This window comes from Misgurnus anguillicaudatus, chromosome 14 (assembly GCF_027580225.2).
Source record: "Misgurnus anguillicaudatus chromosome 14, ASM2758022v2, whole genome shotgun sequence".
Lineage (NCBI taxonomy): Eukaryota > Metazoa > Chordata > Actinopteri > Cypriniformes > Cobitidae > Misgurnus > Misgurnus anguillicaudatus.
Window position 1 is genome coordinate 17,383,228 of NC_073350.2, and position 23,717 is coordinate 17,406,944.

Consider the following 23,717-nt stretch of genomic DNA (forward strand, 5'->3'; position numbering starts at 1 on the left):
AATGAATTGAACATGTATAAATTGATAATGACAACGTAATACGCTATTAATTAAAGCAGAGATGAATAATGAATAAACCTGAACATGTCTAATATTTATCTCTTTTACTTTATTTACACGTGCATAAAGCTGTAGATACACACTTAAAGGCCCAGACCTACTTTACTGTAAATTATGACAATTGCAGAGATCAAATCTTATAAAATGTGACAGTGAAACATTTTCCTGTAAACCCTTCTCAGTCAAGCTCAAACAACATGAGGATGAAAGATACACGATAAGTTAATAACTAAGTATTTGAAGGATGATGGAAATCAAAATATGTCAAGATGTGTGATACCCTGAAGAAAACAGTTCCTTGTTTTGTTTAACTGATTACCTGTAAGATGTGCAGCCTATGATGAAGATGACATGTAAATCAAGCACATGATCACAATGATACCGATTACGATCAAGCCATATAAATAGTCTGGACTCCCACTTTAATGTGCAAATTCAAGTGTTGTTAAGTCACCAAATCTAAACACCTGTACACTTGTAGATATATAGTCATAATCTCGTTTTTAAACCCAATATGGTTAAGAGAAAACGATTTAAAATTAAAACCCACAACCGTAAGAGGAATCATGTTTTAAATACCTTTACCAATGACTCTTCAAACGTGTTGAACCAACTCTTTTCTCAGAAAAAATAATGTTAAATCATTTGGTCTTCTATTACTAACGCTCAGAGAAGCGCAATTATAAAAGCACAATTAATCTCGGTTTACAGCTTGTGAGTCCATTTGCATTATTTCTGATTTTTTAACAGTTCATCAATTTGTGTTTTGTACATATTCTTCACATCCTCCAGATCCAGACGCAGTTCCTCTGCTTCTTCTGCCTTCTCTCCATACATCTGGAGGATTGTGTTGTACCTCTGCTCCAAGTCCTGTAATAAAGGCAAACATCTGGTCAGTCTTCAACAGGACAGATGTCCTACACCAATCATTGTGTTTGTTAAACCAGGGGTTATCAAATTGGGGTCCGGGGAGGTTCTTAACAGAATTAAATATTTTAATTGCATTTATATTTCTGTTTTATATGTATATGTTCGGTTCTCTTTTATTAAAGCTGGACAGAAATAATTTTTTTAAATAGTTTGACAATACACAACTTAAAACTTGTGTTTACCTTCATTTGAACTTTCATTTTGGGAATCTCCTTCACTTTACTCTCCAAATCATCGTTCTGATTGGTCAATCGCACCAGCTCCTCTGCCATCACAGTTCGGCTTCTCTCTAAAGTGGTAATCTCAATCTAAGCATCGAGAGTGTACATGAGTATCCAAGACATTTACTGTACAACTATGTTTAAAACACACTGCTGAATTAAATTACATTCAATACTATAAAGATAAATTGTAGTCAAAAGACCCAAACCTGGAGCTGGGCTATCTCGCCATCTCTGAGTTTTAACTGAGACTGAAGGCTTTCAATTACGTTGGATCCACCGCCCAGCCGAGCTGCCTCATACAGGTTAGTCCCACTGAAGGTCATTGTGGTGAAAGAATGGTCCAGAGAATCCTCCTGCTGAAAGGAGTCAATGCAATGCAAAGGTTTGAACATATACCAACTGCATTTGTCTAAAAAATTTTGTGTCTATGGCACAAGCATGGAGAATCTCAATGCATGACAGCACGAGGGCTGTCTGAAATAGCCCCCTACACCCTTTAGTCTTTCCCCGCCAGCATTTTAAAAAATGTTGCCAGCCAGCGGCAGCATTTTTTATGATTTTCATGAATTTAATGCCTTCTGGAAAAAAAATTCTTTAAATATATAAACATACAATATATCAAATAAAAGAACAGACCCTTTGCTTTCAAACAAAAAAAGAAGTTTCATCCCACCACCAAGTGGATAATAGCAGAAATAGGGATTGCCGTAAAAACTCGTAATTGGCAGGGAAGTGCTTTTAATTAACAAGATAACTTGTCAATGGCGAGGAAAGAGTTAAACTGTGCACCATTTGAGAGAACATCCATTTTTAGTGGTGTCCGAAATCCAACTGGACATTATTGAGTGCACTCACTCAACCCCACAATCAGTGGCGACTCGTGACTGCTCATCCGAGGGGCGCAAATTCAAAATAAGCGTTCGGAGTGTCATGTGTTGCTTGCGTTTTCAAAATATGTGTTTGTTGTGTTATGTGAACCATGTGTATCACGTGTTTTGTCAAAATAAGTGCCTGCTGCAGACGCGTCTAAAGGGTTTAGGATAAAAAAAACACTCATGTTTACAAAATACACGCAAGACACTCCCTTAACAGTAAACTCTGATTACACATGAGATTATGCGAGTATATGGCAATCTCTTTTATCATAAACCCTTTAGACGCATCTGTAGCAGGCACTTATTTTGACAAGACACGTGATGCACACAGGATCTCTCAACACGCAGAACACATATTTTGAAATAAGGAACCACACACATGACGGCTACATACATGTTGTGACGAACTTCACATCGAGCGCCCTCGAAAAAAGAAGTCACCAGCGCCACTGCCCACAATGCACCAAAATAACGAGTATACAAGCGATGTACACTCTTAGCTAGCAGCTACTCCACTGAGGTGCTAATTCTCACTTCTTATTCTTAGTCAACTAAACTATATTAGTGAACTAATGTAGAGAATAAGGGGATGGGAGCTATATCGGACAAAGCCCAAGTATAAGTGAAATAACAGCAGGTATTTGGGAGTTACTGCAAGATATCCGCATGAATGATGTGAGTAGATGAAAATGCGAGATGAGTTTACCTGTGAGAACATGGAGGAGGACAGGCCGGCATGTTCAGCTCCACTGACAGAACTGGAGCGGGACAGTGATGGAGTAGAGGATGCTGGAGCTTCACTCACAGACAGACTCAGGGATTTCCTCTCCTGAAGATACAAAAGCACCGATACATCTCACCTCAGCTGGAGTCTGACTTTTACACTATGAATGCTGTGGTAAATTATGCCTACTCTTACATAAATAAAGTTAACAGCTAGTAATTAATACCATATGATGGTTAAGGTTACTTCAGTTTTAAAGGAAAAGGACAAACCTTTTCTTTAAGGGCCTCTTGTGCAAGGTAGCATTTTTTCTTCTCTTGTTCCACCTTCATTTTTTCCATTTCCAGTTGGTTGGCGAGTAGCAACTAAAGAGGAGCAAATAATGCAGACATTGAGAATGAGGCCAAAAAACTGACATACTTATTATAGTAAATTAGCATGTAAATCATGTTCACATTAAATCCAATTCAAGAGGTTTAGATGAGGGTTAACTTTATGAATGGGAGAGAAAATATCATTAGCCTTAAAACCAGTCCATGAGGTGCTCTCACTAATGTAGTAGTGAATCCAATCTGTGTGTGGTTTGCTTAAAGTATAAAAAAGATTAAGCAATACCTGGGTGATTCTCACGAAACCATTGAAACACCACGGCACTAATGATTTTAGCTTTAAAATGTGTAATATAGTAACATTAAAAAGCATCAGAATTAAAACAATACTGTGTTCTACCTTGCACAATGTGCGATTTCAACATAAGAATTTATAATTGTAAATTTTATCTCATTTTCTGCTGAAATTCTCATTACCGCAATGTGTCCGGCTGTGTTTGAACATGCGTTATGTTGTAATTTAAACAAATTAACACAAAAATATTAAGAAAAAAAATAAATGGATGTTTTGCTAGACTACTTTAGATGACAGAAAAAATATTTACTGAATATTCATAAAATTAAGTTAGAAAATTAGGAAAATGATGTGTCCATGCCTGATGTTCTCATCCTCCGCAACACTTTTTGATAACAGTTTAAGCACACATACAGAATTTTAATAAAGTTTGATTTTGAGTGACCAAGCACATGGACCAGTTACTTCAAGATGGCTACCAGGTAAGATCATTTTTTTAAGGGTAATTTGAAATATTGTCTTGTCAGTATGCTTACACGACATTTTGATTATCATTACCGCAACAGGTGCTTATTAAATGTTTATTTAATTAATAGAAGCATAATACTTTGATTTTAAATGCATGTGCAGAATCTCCAAATTATGTTCTTTCAGGTTTGTCATGTCATTTTTAAAAAAAAAATGTCAGTGTTGATGTTTTCTGACTGTTGCGGTAATGAGATTTTTTAGGACTAATTTTTTTAATTATGTTACAAAAAGTGTTAAATGGTAAGTAAAAGTTTTTAAATTAATGTTCCCATTTACTCCAGACTTTGTTTTTCAATGTCTGGTGGGAAAAAAAGTAAATTTAAGCAATTTTTACATTTTCATGCTTGACATTTTTAAAACCAAGTTTTCGTGAGAATCACCCACCTTCTCTTTCTTTGCCTCCTCCAGTATTCGAACGTGTTCCCCTTTAAGATTTTCCAGCTCCACACGCTCCCTAAACATACAATGGTTATTTTATTTCTCCATGTAAAGAAATAATAAATCCTCCTTTTTAAAGCCATGTTCGTTTCCAATGCAAAAACCTTCTTCTTCCTCCCTACTAAAGTCATCCTCAATTTTTTCCCGCCGCATCCTCTCGGCATCAAGTTGACCCTGCAGGCGTCCCTTCTCCTGCCTCAATAAAGACGTCTGGGATTCTAAAGCAGCGATCTGTGCCCTGATGGCCAGAAGCTCCTCTGTAGCCGAGCGCTCTCTCTCCACAGAAACGGCAAGCTGGGCTTGAGCATCAGCTGAGAAGAGAACATAAGAACTTCACTAAATGTCACACGTGGTTTATTGTTTGAAACATCTGATTTGAGCATCAGCTAAGCGGTCAGAAATGTTCTTCTCCAGTTTTTCCCATGATGTCGTCTGGGCCCCCAGCGTGGCCTGAAGGTTCTCGATCTGCCGAAGGAGGGGACGAGTTGCTGAAGTAACACTTTGACTGAGCTCCTGGTTCCTGGTCTCTGCTTCTTGCAACCTCTGTGAAGAAAAAAGGAAGAATTAACACAAATCATCAACATTAGATACATATGCAAAAGCATAATGCATTGTTGTGCACAAATATAAGTTATAAGGGCTGTTTAAGACTGTAGTCACCTTTCCTTTCTCTAAATCAGAGAGACTTCTCTTACCAAAGCTTACAGCATTATGCCTGTTGAAATCTATGTCCACTGCTACTACTGGAATGATATAAATCATGCAGCTAAGAAACCATGTGGTCCTTTTACCTGATTCAGCTCACTGATCTCCTCTCTCAGGTAATCTTCTTTCTTGGCCTGCTGTTGCTCAGCCCTCTGCAGAGCTAACCTCAGATCTGCCACCTTGATGTAAAAAGTCAGAGTGAAACATGGACATGAAAACCAGTATCTGTATCAATTTAAGCTTTGTGCAACTACCTGATTGGCCAGAGCTTCTTGTTGGAGGCGGGACTCTTCCTGGGCTTTCTCCATTGCCAGACTAAGCTCTTCTCTAGCCTGCACCTCTTTGCTCAATGCCAGCTCCTGAGCTTCGCTGTCTTTGGTGGCATTGGCTTTGTGTAACTCTGCCAACTCCCTACACATAAAAAATAATTTTTAAATATCATCCAACTAGAAGTAATAGAGAAGATCCACAGCAGTCTACATAAGTCTAAAGTATTTACTTGTAGGAACTGTCCAGGGCAGCTTCTAAACTACGGTTCTTCTCCTGAAGCTCTTCGTTGCTGGTCTGCAGTCTGCTTAATTCCTTTTCCTGTCGCTCGACCACAGCATTCAGCTTTTTGATGTTTTCTCTGTGCTGCTTTTCTACTTCCTCCTTACCATCAAGAACCTACAAACACAATTACACACCCAAACATTTCATTTTGCTGAAATTTGGTGATGTTAACATTCAGAATACTCTACAAATATATACTCCAAGCGTTTTTGAAGTTTGTGTCCCTCTCACCTGCTGCAAGTGTTTCAGCTCCTCTTCCTGTTCCTTAAGTTTTTTGCTCTGTTTGATGATCTGTGCATCACTTTCCTTCTCTTTCACACGCAATTTCTTTATGATGTTGGAGTGCTGCAATTGTTGTTTTGACAGTTTCTCACCTTATAACACCAGAGTAAAACAAGAGTAAACCGACACACAATTACCCAAACATTTATCATACTGAAATTATGATCTTAAAGGGTCACTCCAAATATGCTCATTTTCCAGCTCCCCTAGAGTTAAACATTAGATTTGTAACATTTTGGAATCCATTCAGTCGATCGCCGCATCTGGTGCTACCACTTTTATCATAGCTTAGCACAATCCACTGAATCTGACTAGACCACCAGCATCGCGCCAAAAAAACAACCAAAGAGTTTCAACATTTCTCCCTATTTAAAACCTGACTCCTCTGTAGTTACATCGTGTATTAAGACCGACAGAAAATTAAAAGTTGGGATTTTCTAGGCAGATATGGCTAGGAACTATACTCTCATTCTGGCGTAATAATCAAGGACTTTGCGGCTGCAACATGGCTGCAGCAGGCGCAGCGACACCACGCACTGCCCCAAAATAGTCCCCTGCCATTGAAAGTTACTAAGTGGACTATTTTCAGCTGCTGTGTAACATCACTGCGCCCCCCGCAGCCATGCCACAGCAGCAACGTCCCCGATTACCACGCCAGAATGAGAGCACAGTTCCTAACCATATCTGCCTAGAAATCACAACTTTTAATTTTCTGTTGGTCTTAGTACACAACTACAGAAGAGTAAAGTTTTAAACAGGAAAAATATCCAAACTCTCTGGTTATTTTTTAGCGCGATGCTAATGGTCTAATCAGATTTAATGGATTATGCTAAGCTAGGCTAAAAATGGTACCGCCAGACCCGGAGATCAGCTGAATGGACTCCAAAAAAGTCAAAATCAAATGTTTAACTCTAGGGGAGCTGGAAAATTATCATATTTTCAAAAAAAAAGTATAATGTCCCTTTAATGTCAATACTTCACAGTTGGAGGGCTAGAATAATCACCTTCCTCAAGAAGGTCTCGAATCTGCTCCTCCTTCTCTTTTATTATTTCCAAAGTCTCATTCGAGTTTAACCTGCTTGCCAGTTCTTCTCGGAGTCCCTTAATTTCCTTTTTGCATGAAATATGACACATTTAAATTTAACAAATATCATAATCCTCTTTATAAAACGTTGCATTTAAAAATGCATAAAATTTTCTATACTGATTTAGTAATAATTAGATGAAATGTTGTCGTACAAATCAAAACAAGGTAATAATAACTAGCAACATTTTGACCAGTGGCGGCCTGTGACTGCTCATCCGAGGGGCGCAATTTCAAAATAAGTATTCGGAGTGTCATGTGTGTTGCTTGTGTTTTCAAAATATGTGTTTGTTGCGTCATGTGAACCATGTGCATCACGTGTTTTGTCAAAATAAGTGCCTGCTGCACACGTGTCAAAAGCTTTTATGATAAAAGAGATCGCAAAATACACACAAGACACTCCCTTAACAGTAAACTCTGATTACGCATGAGATTATGGGAGTATCAAACGTAAGCGTCTCTTTTATCATAAACCCTTTAGACGCGTCTGCAGCAGGCACTTATTTTGACAAGACACGTGATGCACATAGGATCAATCGATGCGCAGAACACATTTTTTGAAATTACGAACCACAAACATGACGGGCTACATACATGTTGTTACAAACTTTGCATCGAGCGCCCTCGAAAAAAGAAGTCACCAGTCACCACTGATTTTGACATTAATTAAATTAATGATATGAATTAGAAAAACAAACAAACCTTTTTGGCGATGTCTCTTTCTTTGCAAGCGAGTTGAGCTTTTCTCTCAGTTTCTGCTAGGCGCTGAGTAAACTCGTCTTTTAAAGATTGAACAGAGGAGCTTTCTTCCTTCAAGGTGATCATCTCACTGTGAAATACAAGTTTTGTTAACGCTGCTTCACTAAAAGTTGCACTTGCCTTAAAACAGATCAGAACAGTCTCAAAACATGGCAAATTATTTGTATTCCCCACCTGTTTAAAGGGACACAAGGCAGCATTTTTATGTTAATAAATCATCTTCGCAAGTCGGTATATGGTTAAATGACTCATTACATGCCCCTACCGTCTGTAGGAAGAATATCCCACTTGCAAGTTCGCTGTATCCGACCCGGTGTCCTTCAGTCTCGTAAAGTCTCAGATATAGAAAGCATTTACTCCCAGACACTAGGGGGAGCTAGTAGAGAAATAACTTGCCTTGTGTGTCTTTAAGGATTTTCAATGCTATTGAAATGCACCAAAATATGGACATACTGTGAGTTAAACTGGCATGTTTCTTATCATCTTATCGTTTTGTCTACAAACAGGTCCGGGTTAACCTCACGCTATGTAAATACTGCTGCCTCCCTCTGTTTTCATGTTCTTGTTACCTATTCCAGCTAATTGGAGCAAATACGCTAGCAGAGTTTTCCTCATCTCATCTTTAAGATTGTCACACTCCTCCTCAAGTCTGGCCTTGTCTTTACTGACAGCAAGTAACTGCGATTCTCTCTTCTCTAGTCGACTTGAGAGCTCCTCGACAATCTGGGGAGAACAACACGGACAAACATTTGCATGAAAATATCTTGAAATAAGCATTCTCTGATTACAATCAAATACAAATAAATCTAACCTTTTGGAGCTCCAAAGTTTGACAGTCTGAAGCTCCTTGCTTCTCTTCAATGGATGGTGATGATGTCACAGTTTGGTCGGCATCTGTTGTTTTTTGGCTGGGGAGAGTGACGTCAATCTCAGACTCCTGGTCACCTTCCTGTAGGTCATCTGTCTGCTCACAGTTCACCGGGGTCGCGCTGCGCCCGCTCTCCTCCATCTCATTATCATCCAGTGATTGGTCAATTACTGACTCCGTCATACCCTCTTCCTCTCCTTGTTTGGTCTGCGGGGCTGACTGAACGTGAATGCTTCCAGCTGTGATGGAGGCTAAAGTGCGGTTGCCAGGTATCTCATCATCAGAATTCACTTCACTAACGCTGCGACTGTCCAGCGACTGCACACTAAATGAGTCGATGCGCTCAAAAGCATCCGAGGAAGACCCGCAGCTTTCCGTGAGCTTTGGGTATTCATCCAAACGAGGGAAATCACTGCACGTTGATGCAGAGAGGAGCTGAAAGGAGCCCTGCATGAGATGGAGCCCCGCTTTTGCCTCAGCCGTCTCCTGTCTGGAGCTTGCAGAGCTCTCACTGAGCACGCTCTCGTGGTCCAAAACTTCTATGTCGCTGGTCGTGGAAGTCCCAGAGGAAAAGGCACTTACAGGGGGTGATGGTGTGTTACTTTGTCTGTCCTCTGATTTAGTGTCTTTAGATTCTAACAGATTGTCTTTAGTCGGGACAGGCAAGCTTTTAACTTCATTTTTGGCCTCAACGGTCAAAGATGATCCTGAGTTGTTGTCAAACGCACTGGCAGATTCTGTCTCAGAGGAGGACAAAGGTACATCCGTGAGAGTGACATCTGCAGTTAAAGTCAAGCCGTCAGGTTCTGTACGCTCCACAATGGTCTCCTTTTCCAAAGGTTGCTCCTGTGGAATGACTGAAGCAGGAACAACCAGTTCTGCTTGCGAAAGCATGTTTGCCAAGGAAGTATTTTGCTCCAAAGGCTCTGTTTGTTTTGTCTCAATGGTTTCTTGACTGAGGCATCTATTGAGGACCACCTGATCTTCAAAATGAGAGCTTAGATTGTTTTTGATGTCCAGTTCTTTATCCTTGCTTGCACTTTTTTCCCGTAGTCTGCGGTTAGACTTGGCAGGTGGTACAGACACTACTTTAGTGCTGCTTACAGTTTGTGATTCCCCATGAGGCAAAAAGGCACTGAAGAAATCCTCAGATTCGTCAAGCACAGTCCGTGTGACAGGTGTAGTGATGGCCTCTGATGATGGGGAGAGAGTCATTGTATGCTCTTCTGTAGGAGTATCCCACTGGTTTGTATTCCATCCTGTTGATACCGGCTTGTTGGGTGCATCTGGAAAAATGTGCCATCACAATGGGTGATTTCTCTCATTTGGATACAAACTACTACCAAGGCATAAAATAGGAGAATCATATAATTTCCTTGTAAGCTATAAAGGACTGCATGCAGGCTGAACAACATGAAGTAAATGATGACAGAATTTTCATTTTTGTGTGAACTATCCTTTTCAGTTTTAAAGAATACTAAGTTTATCATTAAAAAAACTATGCAAAATAGTTTTTGTTTACTTGGAAACAACAATTAAAGGTCATGCATCATTACGTCTTTATTGTTGTGCTGTGCCACCTTGCAGTGTCAACAGCATGCATTGGCATGTCAGTGTATTTCAAGCAATCATTAAATGTAACAATGTAACACTGAGCCTACCAGTACAGGTCTGGTTTCTGGTTTCACCCCACTGGTCCTCTTCTTTGATGTCCAGAACCCTATCGATTGATTTCTGAGCAGTTGTCAGAGCTTGTTTAGCAAAAGTAGAGAGATGTGACGTGTTGAACCAACTCATGTTGCTATACTTTCCTCTGGTTATATGCCAGAAGACTACATAAAACAAAACATCATTAAAATCCTCGCAAATATAAGTTGCTTTTTCGCACACACAGGTCGAGCAGGTCTCTCTTAGGCCGCTGTCCACATTAGCTTAGCGGCTAATTCTTCTCGCAAATCCGCTGACAGCTCGCTGACAGTCGACATAATCCCGCATAAAAATTAGAAATAACGATACCGATAAACAAACAGCGGGATGAGCTACATTTTGTCTTTGTTTACGGCCTCTATGTTGGATTTCGCTGCATTGTTTTGTTTAGTTCCTCTCTGGCTGGCTGCTCGAGCACAACTTCCCCATCCACGTAGCATCAACACATCCTACATGCAACGTCACATTTACGTCACAAACTTCTAGCGCACTACGTAACCAAAAAATGTAAATAAATTGTATGGCGGCTTTAGATTTTGGTGCATGAAAAAGAACAAAATAGATTAAAAGACAGCATATTTTAATTTAATTGACACAATATACATATGCTTTGTGTGTTGACGTTACATTTTTAAATAACTAAATTTTACAGCAATTTTTATAATCATTTTATGGGTTATTTTGGTATGTCAAGATGTCTTAAAATGGATTTCTTTTTCTAACATTTAAACTTAGACCACATTAGATTACTCTTTAACTTTATGAGTACACCTCAATGACAGCTTAATGGTTTTTTATTTTTTGTGTGCATATACTTAAAGACTGCATACACCATTTTTTGTCACATTAAAGGTGTTTATGAAATATTATTTATAATTTTTCAGTTTTAAAGCTTAATTCTTAAGTGTAGCAGAATTCAATGCATTTAAAATTATCATCATGTCACATGTGAAAGATTTTATTTAATGTGAAAGAAAAAAAACACAGTACACCACTGACACAAAAAAATCACCAGTCACTGGTGTTACCCGTATAAGGTAACACCAGTAACAGTAACACCAGTGACAATTTTCATGAAAACTGCATTTTACAAAATTGCTGCTGCAAAGGATCAAACCACATGTTGTCAATCATTGTATACTCACTAAATTAAGTGATGTCATCAGTGTGATTTTTATTTTAAAATAAGAGTTTTTTTAAAACGGTAACACCAGTGACAACTCCAGGGAACCACTACTTTTATTATATATTTTATAATATTTATTTAGCATTTTGTTTTTTAATGTAATTTACATCATATATTTGATAGTTATGGACACATTATTGTATTTTAAATAGAAGAAAACAGTGTTTTTGATTTCAAAATAAAGCATTTTCCCTCTGTACATGACTGTGGGGATGAGCACTTCTGTGGTGCTTGGAATTCTAATTAATTAATAAAAATCAAATATTGCAACATTGATGGCTCAAGAAGGTGTAATTGTTCAAATAACATAGTTTTATTTTAAAATATTTAAAAAATTTTAACCCTAAAGTGTTTTTCAAGTGTAATATTTCTGTAAAGGCTAGGGACAGAAAAAATGACATTTCCGTAGAATGACCCTTATGCTTATTTTATAATAGCATATAATCAGTTTAATTGTGACAGAAAAAAGTGACAGCGTAAAAAATTAAAGAGCACACACTAATAGACTCACTTCTCAAATAATTTTAATTTAATTATACTAAAATATAGGCCATTGTTACCTTTGCTGTATGTAACGTAAAGAGATATTTGGGACACCGTGTGATATCTGGTTTGGTCGCTTGGGTTAGAAAAATGTAGAACACAGATGATTATTACTTTTTTATAATAAACTTACTTTTATAATTTAAAAACTCTTAAAACAATCTAAAACAAATTTGATATTATTATAGCTACAGTATATTACTGTCAAAACATAAATATTTTATCATTAGGCTACTCCAAAGTCTTAATCTACCCATGAACTTGGTCAAAGAAGTAAAATGTTAACTACTTAAGTTATAAAACATAAAAAAAAAATGATCTGAACACTTGTTTAAAATAACATTTTTTAATTCAAACATTACCCATTATTTTTCTACAAGACACTGATCAGGGAACTGGCAAATGAATGCACAACAATAACATAATAAATACATAAACAACTTGAAGTTAAAAAAGAAGACAAGATCCACAAAATGCCTCTTATTCATGACTATAGCAGTGCAAAACAATAAAACAAGAGACCTCGGGTGCCTTGGACAAATGGACAGGGTTGCCCAAAAAAGCAATACACTAAATATCAACCATAATTATTCATGTGATGTCACGTATGACATACTGCAGCATGACATTAACAGAACACTTTTGTAAAGGATGTTGTTATGAAAACTACTGCAATAACCTCTACTAATTGTACATATAATAGAAGTCTTTGTCCTATGATATGAAGTTTAATTTGAATAGCACAGTTTGGGGGGTGGTGACATCAGCTACTGCCAGCTCTTGGCCATCCACAAGTCCAAGCTCTGTAAATGTAGTATGAAGAGTTATTCATTTGTTAAACAATATCAATACAATTTTGAAACATGCTTACTAGTATAGTCACATAAGCAACTTTATATCAAAGAAAAAGACTTCAAAGTACCTTTCAGCGTTTTGCTTAGATTTGGTCGTGTTCTCTCTTCAATAGATGCTAGAGTCTGTAAATAAACCCAAACAAAAGTATTCAAAATAAATGTTAAATTCTATACTAAGCAGAAAACCAGTACAAAGACTGTGCTACGTCTGAAATCGCCTACTTCAATACTATATAATAGGCGAAAAGCTGTAGGCGAGGTGAGTAGTATGTCAAAAAACAGTAGGATAAAAGTACCTGGATGGCCATGTTTAACATCATTCAAGTTAACATCTCACCTCTTGTTATGACGACGTATGTCACGTGATGTATGAACATGACCGATGTAGTATGGCCGAATTTCATTCACACTACTCATATTCATACTATATTATATAAGTACATCTACTCGTGGAAGTATTGAGTTCCTTACTGTAGATTACTCACGAGATTTAATTCATATCATGCAAATTTTCTGCTCGAGTTGAATATTTTCAACATGACATAAGACGCTTTGAAGCAAATAGCGAGTTTTTTTGCGACAATGGTGAAGCCCAATTCACGTTTTTCACATTGCCTTGCACAAGTTCACATATATTCACATCTTTGTATTGACTTTGTATGTAATCTACTTGTGCATATAGTTAAATTTCGCTTTTGGTGTGTACGTCCAATAACGGTTGAAGAATAGGTACTCTATGCACGTACTGTCACAGTATACGGTTTGTTCAGTACGTACTGTCACAGTATACAATTTCAGTAAATAAAAGTAGCAAAACACTTTTAACCTGTAAATAAAGAGTTTTGTTTTTTCCATCCACAGTTGTAGTGATAGCAGGTGACTTCATTTGGCTAGAAAATAAGAAAATTACAGAGTCACTACCAATTTGCTAATTGTAGAAAACAGACACAAAATATATGCAATACATAAAAATGAACATGTCCTCAATTCATCATATTTTCCATTTAAACATTCAATGTTACTACACAAAAGGAATATAATAAAAATACAGGTAATAGTATGAATATTATGAGTTTGCTCTAATACTGGCAAGCATTATGTTTAGGATTAAGAGTTGAACACCGTGACTCACAGAGATGCACTCTCAGTTAAGTAGTCAAGAACCTCCTTTAGTTTAGCTGATGGTGAAAACTGCAGGTCCTGTGGCACCTGACTGCACGCAGAACAGTTCTCCTACAGACACAATATGCAAAAGATTTTAACTATTGAAACCATTTGTAAATATTTATCAAATTCTTAATCTCAGATCATTATTTAATTATTTTTAGTATGTGCCTTGAGCAGAACACATAAAATATTGTTTAGGATCATCAATAGGGTCCAAAACCCTACTGTTGTCTTAGGGCTCAGTCACACCAAAAGCGTTTATGGCAGTTGCAGGCGCCTTTTTTGAATGATATTCTATGGGCAGGGCGCGTTTGCGCGCTGTTTATGCGCGCCGAGCACCTTGCGGTTTTCTGCCGCCTGCCGCGCACGCGTTTTTGAAGGAGCGCTGAGAGCGGAGGAGCGCCTGACGTCATTCGCGTCTTCCATTGTCCAATCGAATGAGGGGAGAGGCGGGCCTTACGTTGTGGCGAGGGAAGTTTACAGTTGCTTTGAAGAACCGGACTCCACTCGCTCACTCTCTCCTGCGTGTTTGTGCTCCTCTTATCCTCAAACAAGGTCAGAGCAAGCGCCCTCTTTTTAAAGTTTCTGCTAATATGACAGTTAACAGCAAAAGAGCGCTCACGCTTCAATATTTGATTGACAAGACAGCTGACTCGGTGGTTGCTTAGCAATATGAAAAGCCGCGCTGCACTGCTCTTTTTTAAAAAAGGCAGTGCGTCGCGCCTTGCGTTTGCAAGCGTTTAATGCGCTTAAAGCGCTTTTGGTGTGACTGAGCCCTTAGATCTCCTCAACTTTAAATCTTTATTATATGAGTCTTTTGTCACGGTCAAAAATCTCCTTTTGTGTTAATCAGAGGTATATAAAGCATACAGTATTGAAATGCATACAGTGTTCATGAATGAAGAATGTTCATTTCTGGGTAAGCTATGGCTGCATCCGAAACCATGCACTATTCTATTATATACAGTAGTAGGTGAGAAACAGTATGTGCTGGTTTCCCGGACAGGGCTTATCCTAGTCCCAGACTAAAATCCATGTTTAAGCTGCCCTAATTTAAAAAAACATTTTGCACTGACATATCTTAACACACATCAGTGCCATTGTTTTGTCTAAAAATGCACATCAGTAATGTTTTTGTAAGGTATGTTCGTCCTAAAACAACTAAAGCTTAGTCCTGGATTAATCTAAGACCTGTCCGGGAAACGCCCCTATGGAACAAAAGAAGAATGTCCAAATTCACAGTAGTCATTAAAAGACTAGGTGAAAAGATGATCAACTGCTTCTCATTGGATCCTAAGGTGTATTCAATGGACACTTTAGTATCCCATGAGGCCATTGGAAAGGATTTGTAAATAGAGATGACACAACGTTGTCAGGTCACATAACAATGACAACACGTCGGTGACATTCATACTATATAAAGTTTACTTTTTTTACCTTGTTAAGTATTTACTTATTTAAAATAAGTTTCTACTCAAGCGAGTATGTGATTTCGGACACAGCCTATCACTTTGAGTATCTAGAATAACAACGACGTTTGATTCAAAATCGCTGACCTTTCTCTCAGCTTCAAAGGTGTATGTGTACAACCCATCAACATCATTGAACACCAGGTAGTTGTTCAAAGGAACATAGGCACTATTCGGCAAAAGTAAAGAGCATGTAAATAACATGAACGAACATTGAATGTTATATTCTTACATGTAAAATATCTTACTTACCTTGTGGCAATTTTGAATACTTCTGTAGCGCAAGCAGCTGAATTATACAAGAAATTATACAAGTTATATTTCAAAAGTCAAAATTATAAAAAGATTATTAAGATCAGCGAGTATTAAGCTCAGTAACCTACCAGCAATAACAGCATTTGTAGAAGCCACAGCAGGAATTATTCTCTTTACAACCCCTAAAACACAGGAACAGTATTACATAAATCCTTACTTATTTACTAATTGTGCAAGCATATGGAAAACAAACAGGGACTATTTGAGGTAATGTTAAAGTGGTTTATGTCTGTGGAACTATTAACTTTTACAAGTTACAAATCTTTAAACCCAGATATGTAAAACAGTAAAGCAATGTGTTTTCTGGCAATCAAACCCACAACCTGAATTGTTACCCTAATGTCCTATCAACAGAGCTTCAGGAGCATAGCGCCTCTCCACTTTGTCTCAAAATCATGTTAAGGCATATAAAAATAACTGTTGTATGAAATGCTTGACAAAGACCCACTGAACAGGCCTCTATCACTTACCCTGGGTGAGTCGGTACGTCACCCCCGTGATGTTAAACTCTGCTGCTCTCTCCAGAGATTTCTGGTACACCCACTGGATGTGCTGTGGGTCATCACCATCAAGTGCTACATCATCTGAAGACAACATGTAGAAGATTTTAAATATATATCCTGTATACAAATGTTGTTTTCAGTGTTACGTAGGCACTGTGCAGTCAAGTTATACCACCAAAAGGCTTCTCTTTGGGCCATAGCAGCATGCGGACATACTCAACACAATGTTCAGGTAACCGTGGCATGGAGGCAATAGTGCACATTGGAAAGTTTATCTAAGCAGGAGACAAAAATCACTACATTCAACAAAACGATACAGAGCTTAATTAAACACAAAATGTATTACCTAAATGTAATATTTCTGACATTGAACACAAAAGCACAGTATGTTCTCCAGTATGCATCACACCTGAGGGGGATAGAGCTCCAGTGTGCAGTCAATGCAAGCCGTCATTCCCGGTAGAATGACCCGTGCATTGCCCTTAAAACCTTCTGTACCACCATCTATCAGAGGAATGATGGAGCTGGGGTCCAAAACACCATCTTCAAAGATCAGCAAGGACAGCTGACAAACAAAAACAGTATGTATATATTATAAACCCTTCTCACAGCATAAAAACACTCACGAATACAATAAAGGACAATAGACAATAAACACATACCAGCATGCCATTCATCCATCTTCTGGCAATAACAGAATCCAGACCACAGACTACTATGTGAAATTCTATGCATCAACACAGCATTAGAAATAAGCATCACTCAAATAAACAATTCTGAGACTACAAAACAAATCTGTTACTTGTTATATGATGAACAATTCACTATTTCTATTCTTTATTTTTAAGAAAGTAAAACCAATAGGTTATAATTACGCCTGTAAAACGTCTCATCCAAGTCTTGGATTTTCTTGAAATGTCTGTTTTTGTTTATTAAGGCAGCATAAACATTATTTTGACATATAAACTGCGTGCATAAGTATTATGCAAGTCAATATATTGATCAAACTTTTTTTTTTTTCAAGCACCTTTTATCAATTCCAAACCACATCAATCTTAAACTCCCTTTCCAAGTGACACAAAAGATAATGCGAGGAAAATAGTGGCTGTAGTCAGGGTTTGAAAATTTGTGAGGTCCGTGGTGTTAAGAATTAAGGTGAAACGTGCACTAAAATACACTTTTTTTAAGTACATGTAGTAAGTACAAAGTAAGTTCAAACCTTGTCCTTTAAAAATAAATCAGAGAAATCACTAACACTAACTTACACCTAATCATTACTTTATAAATATCCCAAAATGTCACAATAATTGCTAAAACACTACGTCTAAAGAGGATTTTAACAATGGGATCTGGCAACAGTGCGAATTCTGCATCTGTGCCCTCATGGCTTGAGTCAATCTCTGTCATTTTCACTAAACTATACAGTAAACTATCCAAACTTAATTATATACACGGATGACAATAAGTCATTTTGAAATTTTTTTGATTGATTGGGTTTGTAACTGGTAAATGTGGAACTGGCAAAATATTAACTTGCATAATAATTATGCATGCAGTGTATGTAACACAGCATCAAAATTAACATTGAAAAAATATAACAAAATATCAAAAATCTAGTTATATTTTACAATAGTAGCTCATCCCAAAATTTAAAGTGTCTTATGTAGGCTATTACAGTACTATGTTAAGATTACGTTTAATTAAGATCAGGCAAAGTGTAATAAAATTTGTATGGAGGGATACGGGACCACGTTGCATCCTGGGATCCTGCCGTTTATGAAGTCTGCTGCAACCTCTGCCTTTGGTCGCCCAACATCTTTAGGTCTGTAGTAACAACAGAGTAGTTTACATCAGCAAAAACAAAACACAGCATCTCTCACCCACCAGTGGCGGCTCGTGACTGCTCATCCGAGGGGCGCAAATTCAAAATAAGTGTTTGGAGTGTCATGTGTGTTCCTTGTGTTTTCAAAATATGTGTTTGTTGCGTCATCTAAACCATGTGCATCACGTGCCCTGCCAAAACAAGTGCCTGCTGCACACTCATCAAAACCGTTTATGATAAAAGAGACGCTCACGTTCACAAAAGACACTCCCTTAACAGTAAACTCTGATTACGCATAATGACTCTTTTATCATAAACCCTTTATACACGTCTGCAGCAGGCACTTATTCTGAAAAGACACGTGATGCACACAGGTTCACTCAACGTGCTGAACACATATTTTGAAATTACGAACAACACAAATGAAGGGCTATACATATATGTTGTGACGAACTTCACATCGAGCGCCCTCGAAAAAAGAAGTCACCGGCCGCCACTGCTCACCACCAACTTTACATTAATTACTATGACTAACCTGAATAGAAACTGTCTGTTGAGATTAGAAACATCAATGGTGTCCATGTCCACTACATGAATGTTTTGAAAACCTGACAAAGCCTTCAAGATGAAATTGTACCAAACGTGAGTTTGAATGTAAAATTAATCTTTTAAATACATGTTATCCACAGAAATACCCAAGACAGTACCAGATCTTTAAGCAGCTCACATCCTAGTCCACCGGCTCCGATTACCAGAATTTTGCATGTGTCCAATAAAAATTGGAGAGACTGAAAGTAGATGAGCACAGATTATAAAGAAAACAACTATGGAAAAAACGTTGAGCGAAAGAATGAAGGCTCCTAATGCCTAATAGGCTAAAAGAATTGTTTAAAAGGTGAGGGAAAATATAACAATACCATTTAGTTACTGTGTTATGACACCCCTTATCCTTTTCTTCAATACTTGTTAACTTTAATGTTTTATTTAGTTTTAAGTTTTGTTTATACATATACATATACATATTTAAAGTATTTTGCACCATCTGTATGAAGTTTTCCAGATTGCACTGTAAATAAATAAATGTATAACTGTGTGTGTGATAAATTTAAAAAAATTTAATATATTGAGTCATGTGTACTTATCATTTCCTTATCCATTATTTCTAAAGTAAGGTTGGATATTTCTTAAATAGTGGCCTCCAACATGGTGCCCGCGGGCATAAGGTTGCCCGCAAAGAGTCTGTGAGTTGCACGCCAAAGCACATTCTATTAATAGCCTCAATTTAAATATTTTATGTATAACACATTTTTATCTTAACTTATCAAAACTTATTTTTCATCAAAAAAGAGATTGTTTTATCCTTTGAGGTTGAAAGGATGAGGAAGGCAGATGTTGCTCTAATTTGTAATACTGTTATTGCATAAAATTATAATCCATATATGACATCCCACTACTGTTTACCATTGGTTTTAAGAGTTACTTGTCATACCTCAGTGCTAGGTTCAAAATCAGGATGAGTAAATGGTCCAGCTCTCTCCAAAAACTTTTTGATGTGGTCCCATCGTCCCTGCCAGTCACCTTGATCCATACTTCCTCCATCAACAACCATACTGTGTCAAAAACAAAAACAACATACATTTAACTACACAATTGATTATTTATCAAATAGTTATAGTAACACACACACACACACAAAGTACAAAATAAGACAATAAGCTTTAATGACCAATGAAAAGATTAGTAATAAAGCTTAACTAAAATGCTAATGACTTTAAGTGTGCGTCATAATAAAAACTGGTATCTTAGATTAAATGTTATGATAAAATAAATGGTTATGGCAGTGTTTGGAGGTTTCGCAAGCATTCACCTTCTAGCTTTTAAGCTAGATGAGTTTTTATATGTGTGAGGTGAGCTGTTCATAATGCATATAATAAATTGATCTGCATTAAGCTGAATTGAACACCTCCCAAACCTGCTGGCTGCATCTAAATTTTCATCTTTCATTTCACTCACTTCTCAGTCAGCTCCTCTATTCGCCTTCTTTTCTTCTCCCTAAAAAGAGAGAATAAAAGAAGGTTCATTCATACTCCTCTACCCGCAAGTTAAAGTCCTTGCGTCCTGTTGATTGAACTACAAGTACTGTTACGAGGGATTTATTTTCAGTTTTGTACAAAATATCACTTACGGCTCCTCTCCTTCCGCCATATTGTCATTAGCGTACAACAACGCGTGAAATTCGCAACCTTATGAGAAAAAACTGCAGTACACCTCACGCAAGCTTTTCTTTTCAAAATAAAAGTCTCGACATTTCGTTCTAATTGGATACCGAGGTCTGGCATAAAATTCATAAAACAAATTATATGTGAATATAACACAGGAGTTCTCAACCTGTTTCACTTCAAATCAATATTTTAATATTCAATATTTAAAGGCCCCACCACACTTACAATTTATGCCAAATAAAACATAGCCTAATAGAGCTTGGCATAAGACAGATGTTTATTACAAACATAATCAAAAACTGAGAAATATGTTGTTTTTTAGTTGTTTAAGCTTATTTAATTGCTGTATTATTGTAAATAACTTGACCAAGTCATTTTAGACCCCCTTGAGGCCCTGTAGTGGGTCCCTGGTCCCTGTTGAGAAAGCCAGACATAACATATGATCCATCTTAAACTTCCAGAATGAAAAATAACTTCATATTAATATACACACTCTGAATAAAAACTGGCTTATTTGGGACAAAAAGGGAGAAACCAACCCGCTAGGTTGTAATTTGACCTATACTGGGTTGTTTCAACCCAAAATACTGGTTTGTTTTAAATCATTGTTGGGTCAAATATACAATTTTCTATGTTAATTTAACCTAATGGCTAGGTTTGTCCCTATTTGACCCATGCTGTTATTGTCAAACTGTGTTACCAAGGCAGCGTAACAGTGTTGACAGTCATGTATGTAATCTAGGTATCAGGGTTTTTCCCTAAACAGGAAATCGTGATTTTTAGCTATAAGACACTTTTTACAAAACATATTATATTGTCATAGCCTCTAACATCTTGTGATCTATGACAATGAGTACCAAAATAACTAAAATAATTACAAATATAAAAAGCAGAAAAAATTATAACTTTGGACACCTGCAATTACATAATCACAATTATGAGTATGCATATTTGTTATGTGATCTTGGGTCTAAGCAGAAATATTTCAGTACTGAATACAGATTTAATATAAAGTACATATTGTATTGAAAATGCTGCAATGCTCCATATACTGAAATCAGAGATATAAATATATCGATCTCTAAACTCAGAAAAAGGTACAAAAGTTGTCACTGGGGCTGTAAAAAGTACACTTTTGTACCTAAAACGTACATATTGGTGCTTCATAGGTACACATTTAAGGTACACATCTGTAGGTACCAAAGTACTAGGACCTTTTAAAAGGTACTTGCACGATCCTCTGCCTTTCCGTTTTTCCTTTGTTTTTCCCGTCATCTTCCTATGGAATCCCTCACTCTTTTTCATCTGCTCCTTGTCTTCAATTACTTTCACCTACCAGCCATTGCCTTCATCAGCTCCACTATTTAAGTTCTCCTGTCATTTATCTGGTCTACTTTGTGTTACGGTGTTTTGTGTAATGTTCAAAGTCTAGCATGTATATTTCTTCAGTTTCTTGTTCATTAAAGTTTGTTTCTTGATATCCCTTGTCTCCATCTTCCTTCCTACACACATTGTTAGTACCGTCCCAGTGATAACTTTTGTACCGTTTTTTTTTTTTTTCAGATTGTATATTCAAAGCAAATGGCCACTGAACCTGACAGACTCTGAGAGAGTAATTTCATTAAAATCTACATAGATTGTTATTTGATATAGTATTTTAAATTCTACATTTTGGTTTTCATTTTATTCATGGCACCTGATGGACAAGTAGGGCAATTATATGCGCTTGGCTCAGAAGCAATATTAGTTCAGCTATTAACATTCCAGTTAACAATAACACTTCTAAGAAATGTATTACACAGAAAAAACACATGTTTTATAACACCTATTTGCATATCTCTTCACACGTTTTCAGCAAATTGCCCTAGGTGCTACCCAGTAATTTATTTCTGGTTTACATAAAGCTACGAGAGCACATTCAACAGCACTTGTATAGGGATTATTTTTATATAATATTGTTTTTGCAATTCGGGAGCTCAGCTGCCACTTGAATTGTATCATTTGGAAAAGCATGGCCAGGCTCGGATATTCACCTTTTGGTGAAGTTTTGATGGTTTCAAACAATGTTAGGGTGAACGATTTCGAAGTATTGCTTTTGCTTACTGTATGGAGTAAAAATACATTCTTGTACTCAGTATACACCAGCAAATAAGTTTTATTATTTAACTAAATAAGGAGCAAATGCTTTTTAGCCCACAAGCTACAATTTCAAGTTATAAAATTATATGGGTGGTTTCCCGGACAGGGAAAATCTTAAAACAGGACTAGGCCTTAGTGAAATTAGTATATTTAAGTCATTTTTAAAAGCACAATTTATACATTAACACTACTGGTGTGCATGTTGAGACACAACACTCGACCATATATATTTTTTAAGAAATGTCAGACCAAGTTGTTTTCAATCAAGACAACACTAACTTTTAAGCCCTTTATGGACAGGTATAAGATTAATCCAGGACTAGGCCTTAGTTGTATGTTCGAACTGATTTTGCCTGTTGACCTGAGGACATCTCTCACTTGGCAAAATCACTTCGAACATATAACTAAGACCTAGTCCTGGATTAATCTTATACCTGTCCATAAAGAGCTTAGATGTTAGTGTAGTCTTGATATTGTGCTGACCCGAGGACAACATTTTTGTAAATAAAACCTAAACCCACCCCAAACCCCAATCCTAACCATAACCAAACCCTAAAATCAGAGGGACATGATAGTGAATAACAATGGTCTAGAAACAGCTAATCCTGGTTGTAAGCTTAAACTTAAAACAAACTGCAAACTTATTCCTGAAATCTTATTGGTTGATTAAAATGTTGTCCCAGGGTCAACATAATGTTGCCCTTAGGACATCAACAACTTGGCAAAATCAGGAGAGTCTAGTTGGCTCAGGACATTTAAACAAACCTTACAAAAATAAATCCTGGTGTGCATCTTAAGACAAAACAATGGCATTGATGTTAAAATATGTCTGTACAAGGTGTTTTTAAATTAAAACATGCATTTTAGTCTGGGACTTGGATAAGCCCTGTCTGGGAAACCGCCCCATACTGTTGTTAGTATTGTTTTTGGTGTGACACTCATATCACTGTTTAAAATAAACAACCATTACGATTCTTGGAATTATGATGGTACATCTTATACCTCCTATAAAGCAGGATATCAGTAATGGCAAAATGTTTCCACTGTGCTCAGAGTTGATATGCCGTAACTGATAACATATCAAATACCTCTTTCCCTATTTGAGCCTTTGGAAAGCATGTCATAAAATATAGACTA

The 23,717-nt window shown here is 37.1% G+C and overlaps 2 protein-coding genes across 7 annotated transcripts; both read right to left on the reverse strand.

Moving 5' to 3' along the window:
* Nucleotides 1–89: 89 nt before the first annotated feature.
* On the reverse strand, nucleotides 90–10,817 carry tmf1 (TATA element modulatory factor 1). Of its 2 annotated transcripts, none has more exons than XM_073875966.1 (17): nucleotides 10,315–10,817; nucleotides 8,597–9,939; nucleotides 8,397–8,508; nucleotides 7,729–7,847; nucleotides 6,947–7,052; nucleotides 5,892–6,034; nucleotides 5,608–5,774; nucleotides 5,363–5,519; nucleotides 5,195–5,287; nucleotides 4,779–4,946; nucleotides 4,518–4,703; nucleotides 4,350–4,415; nucleotides 3,086–3,178; nucleotides 2,796–2,918; nucleotides 1,421–1,567; nucleotides 1,173–1,298; nucleotides 90–930 (listed from the first exon to the last, which is right to left on the reverse strand). In XM_073875966.1, exons 1-17 carry the CDS (start codon nucleotides 10,448–10,450, stop codon nucleotides 790–792), a joined length of 3,426 nt encoding a protein of 1,141 aa, XP_073732067.1. In that variant the 5' UTR covers nucleotides 10,451–10,817; the 3' UTR covers nucleotides 90–789. The 2 variants fall into 2 exon arrangements, with proteins under 2 accessions (XP_073732067.1, XP_073732066.1); XM_073875965.1 differs by having other exon boundaries at nucleotides 1,421–1,570; nucleotides 10,315–10,816.
* A 1,599-nt stretch (nucleotides 10,818–12,416) lies between these two features.
* Nucleotides 12,417–20,495, reverse strand: uba3 (ubiquitin-like modifier activating enzyme 3). Of its 5 annotated transcripts, none has more exons than XM_073875969.1 (18): nucleotides 20,405–20,493; nucleotides 20,233–20,271; nucleotides 19,709–19,829; nucleotides 18,927–19,007; nucleotides 18,755–18,837; nucleotides 18,141–18,221; nucleotides 17,273–17,316; nucleotides 17,060–17,124; nucleotides 16,807–16,962; nucleotides 16,570–16,672; nucleotides 16,365–16,478; nucleotides 15,963–16,016; nucleotides 15,832–15,868; nucleotides 15,667–15,748; nucleotides 14,076–14,176; nucleotides 13,770–13,833; nucleotides 13,012–13,066; nucleotides 12,417–12,892 (listed from the first exon to the last, which is right to left on the reverse strand). In XM_073875969.1, the coding sequence occupies exons 1-18, from the start codon at nucleotides 20,422–20,424 to the stop codon at nucleotides 12,804–12,806; spliced, it is 1,389 nt and encodes a 462-aa protein (XP_073732070.1). In that variant the 5' UTR covers nucleotides 20,425–20,493; the 3' UTR covers nucleotides 12,417–12,803. The 5 variants fall into 5 exon arrangements, with proteins under 5 accessions (XP_073732070.1, XP_073732073.1, XP_073732074.1 ...); XM_073875972.1 differs by having other exon boundaries at nucleotides 20,192–20,271; nucleotides 20,405–20,422; XM_073875973.1 differs by lacking the exon at nucleotides 20,233–20,271 and having other exon boundaries at nucleotides 20,405–20,495.
* Between the last annotated feature and the right edge of the window lie 3,222 nt (nucleotides 20,496–23,717).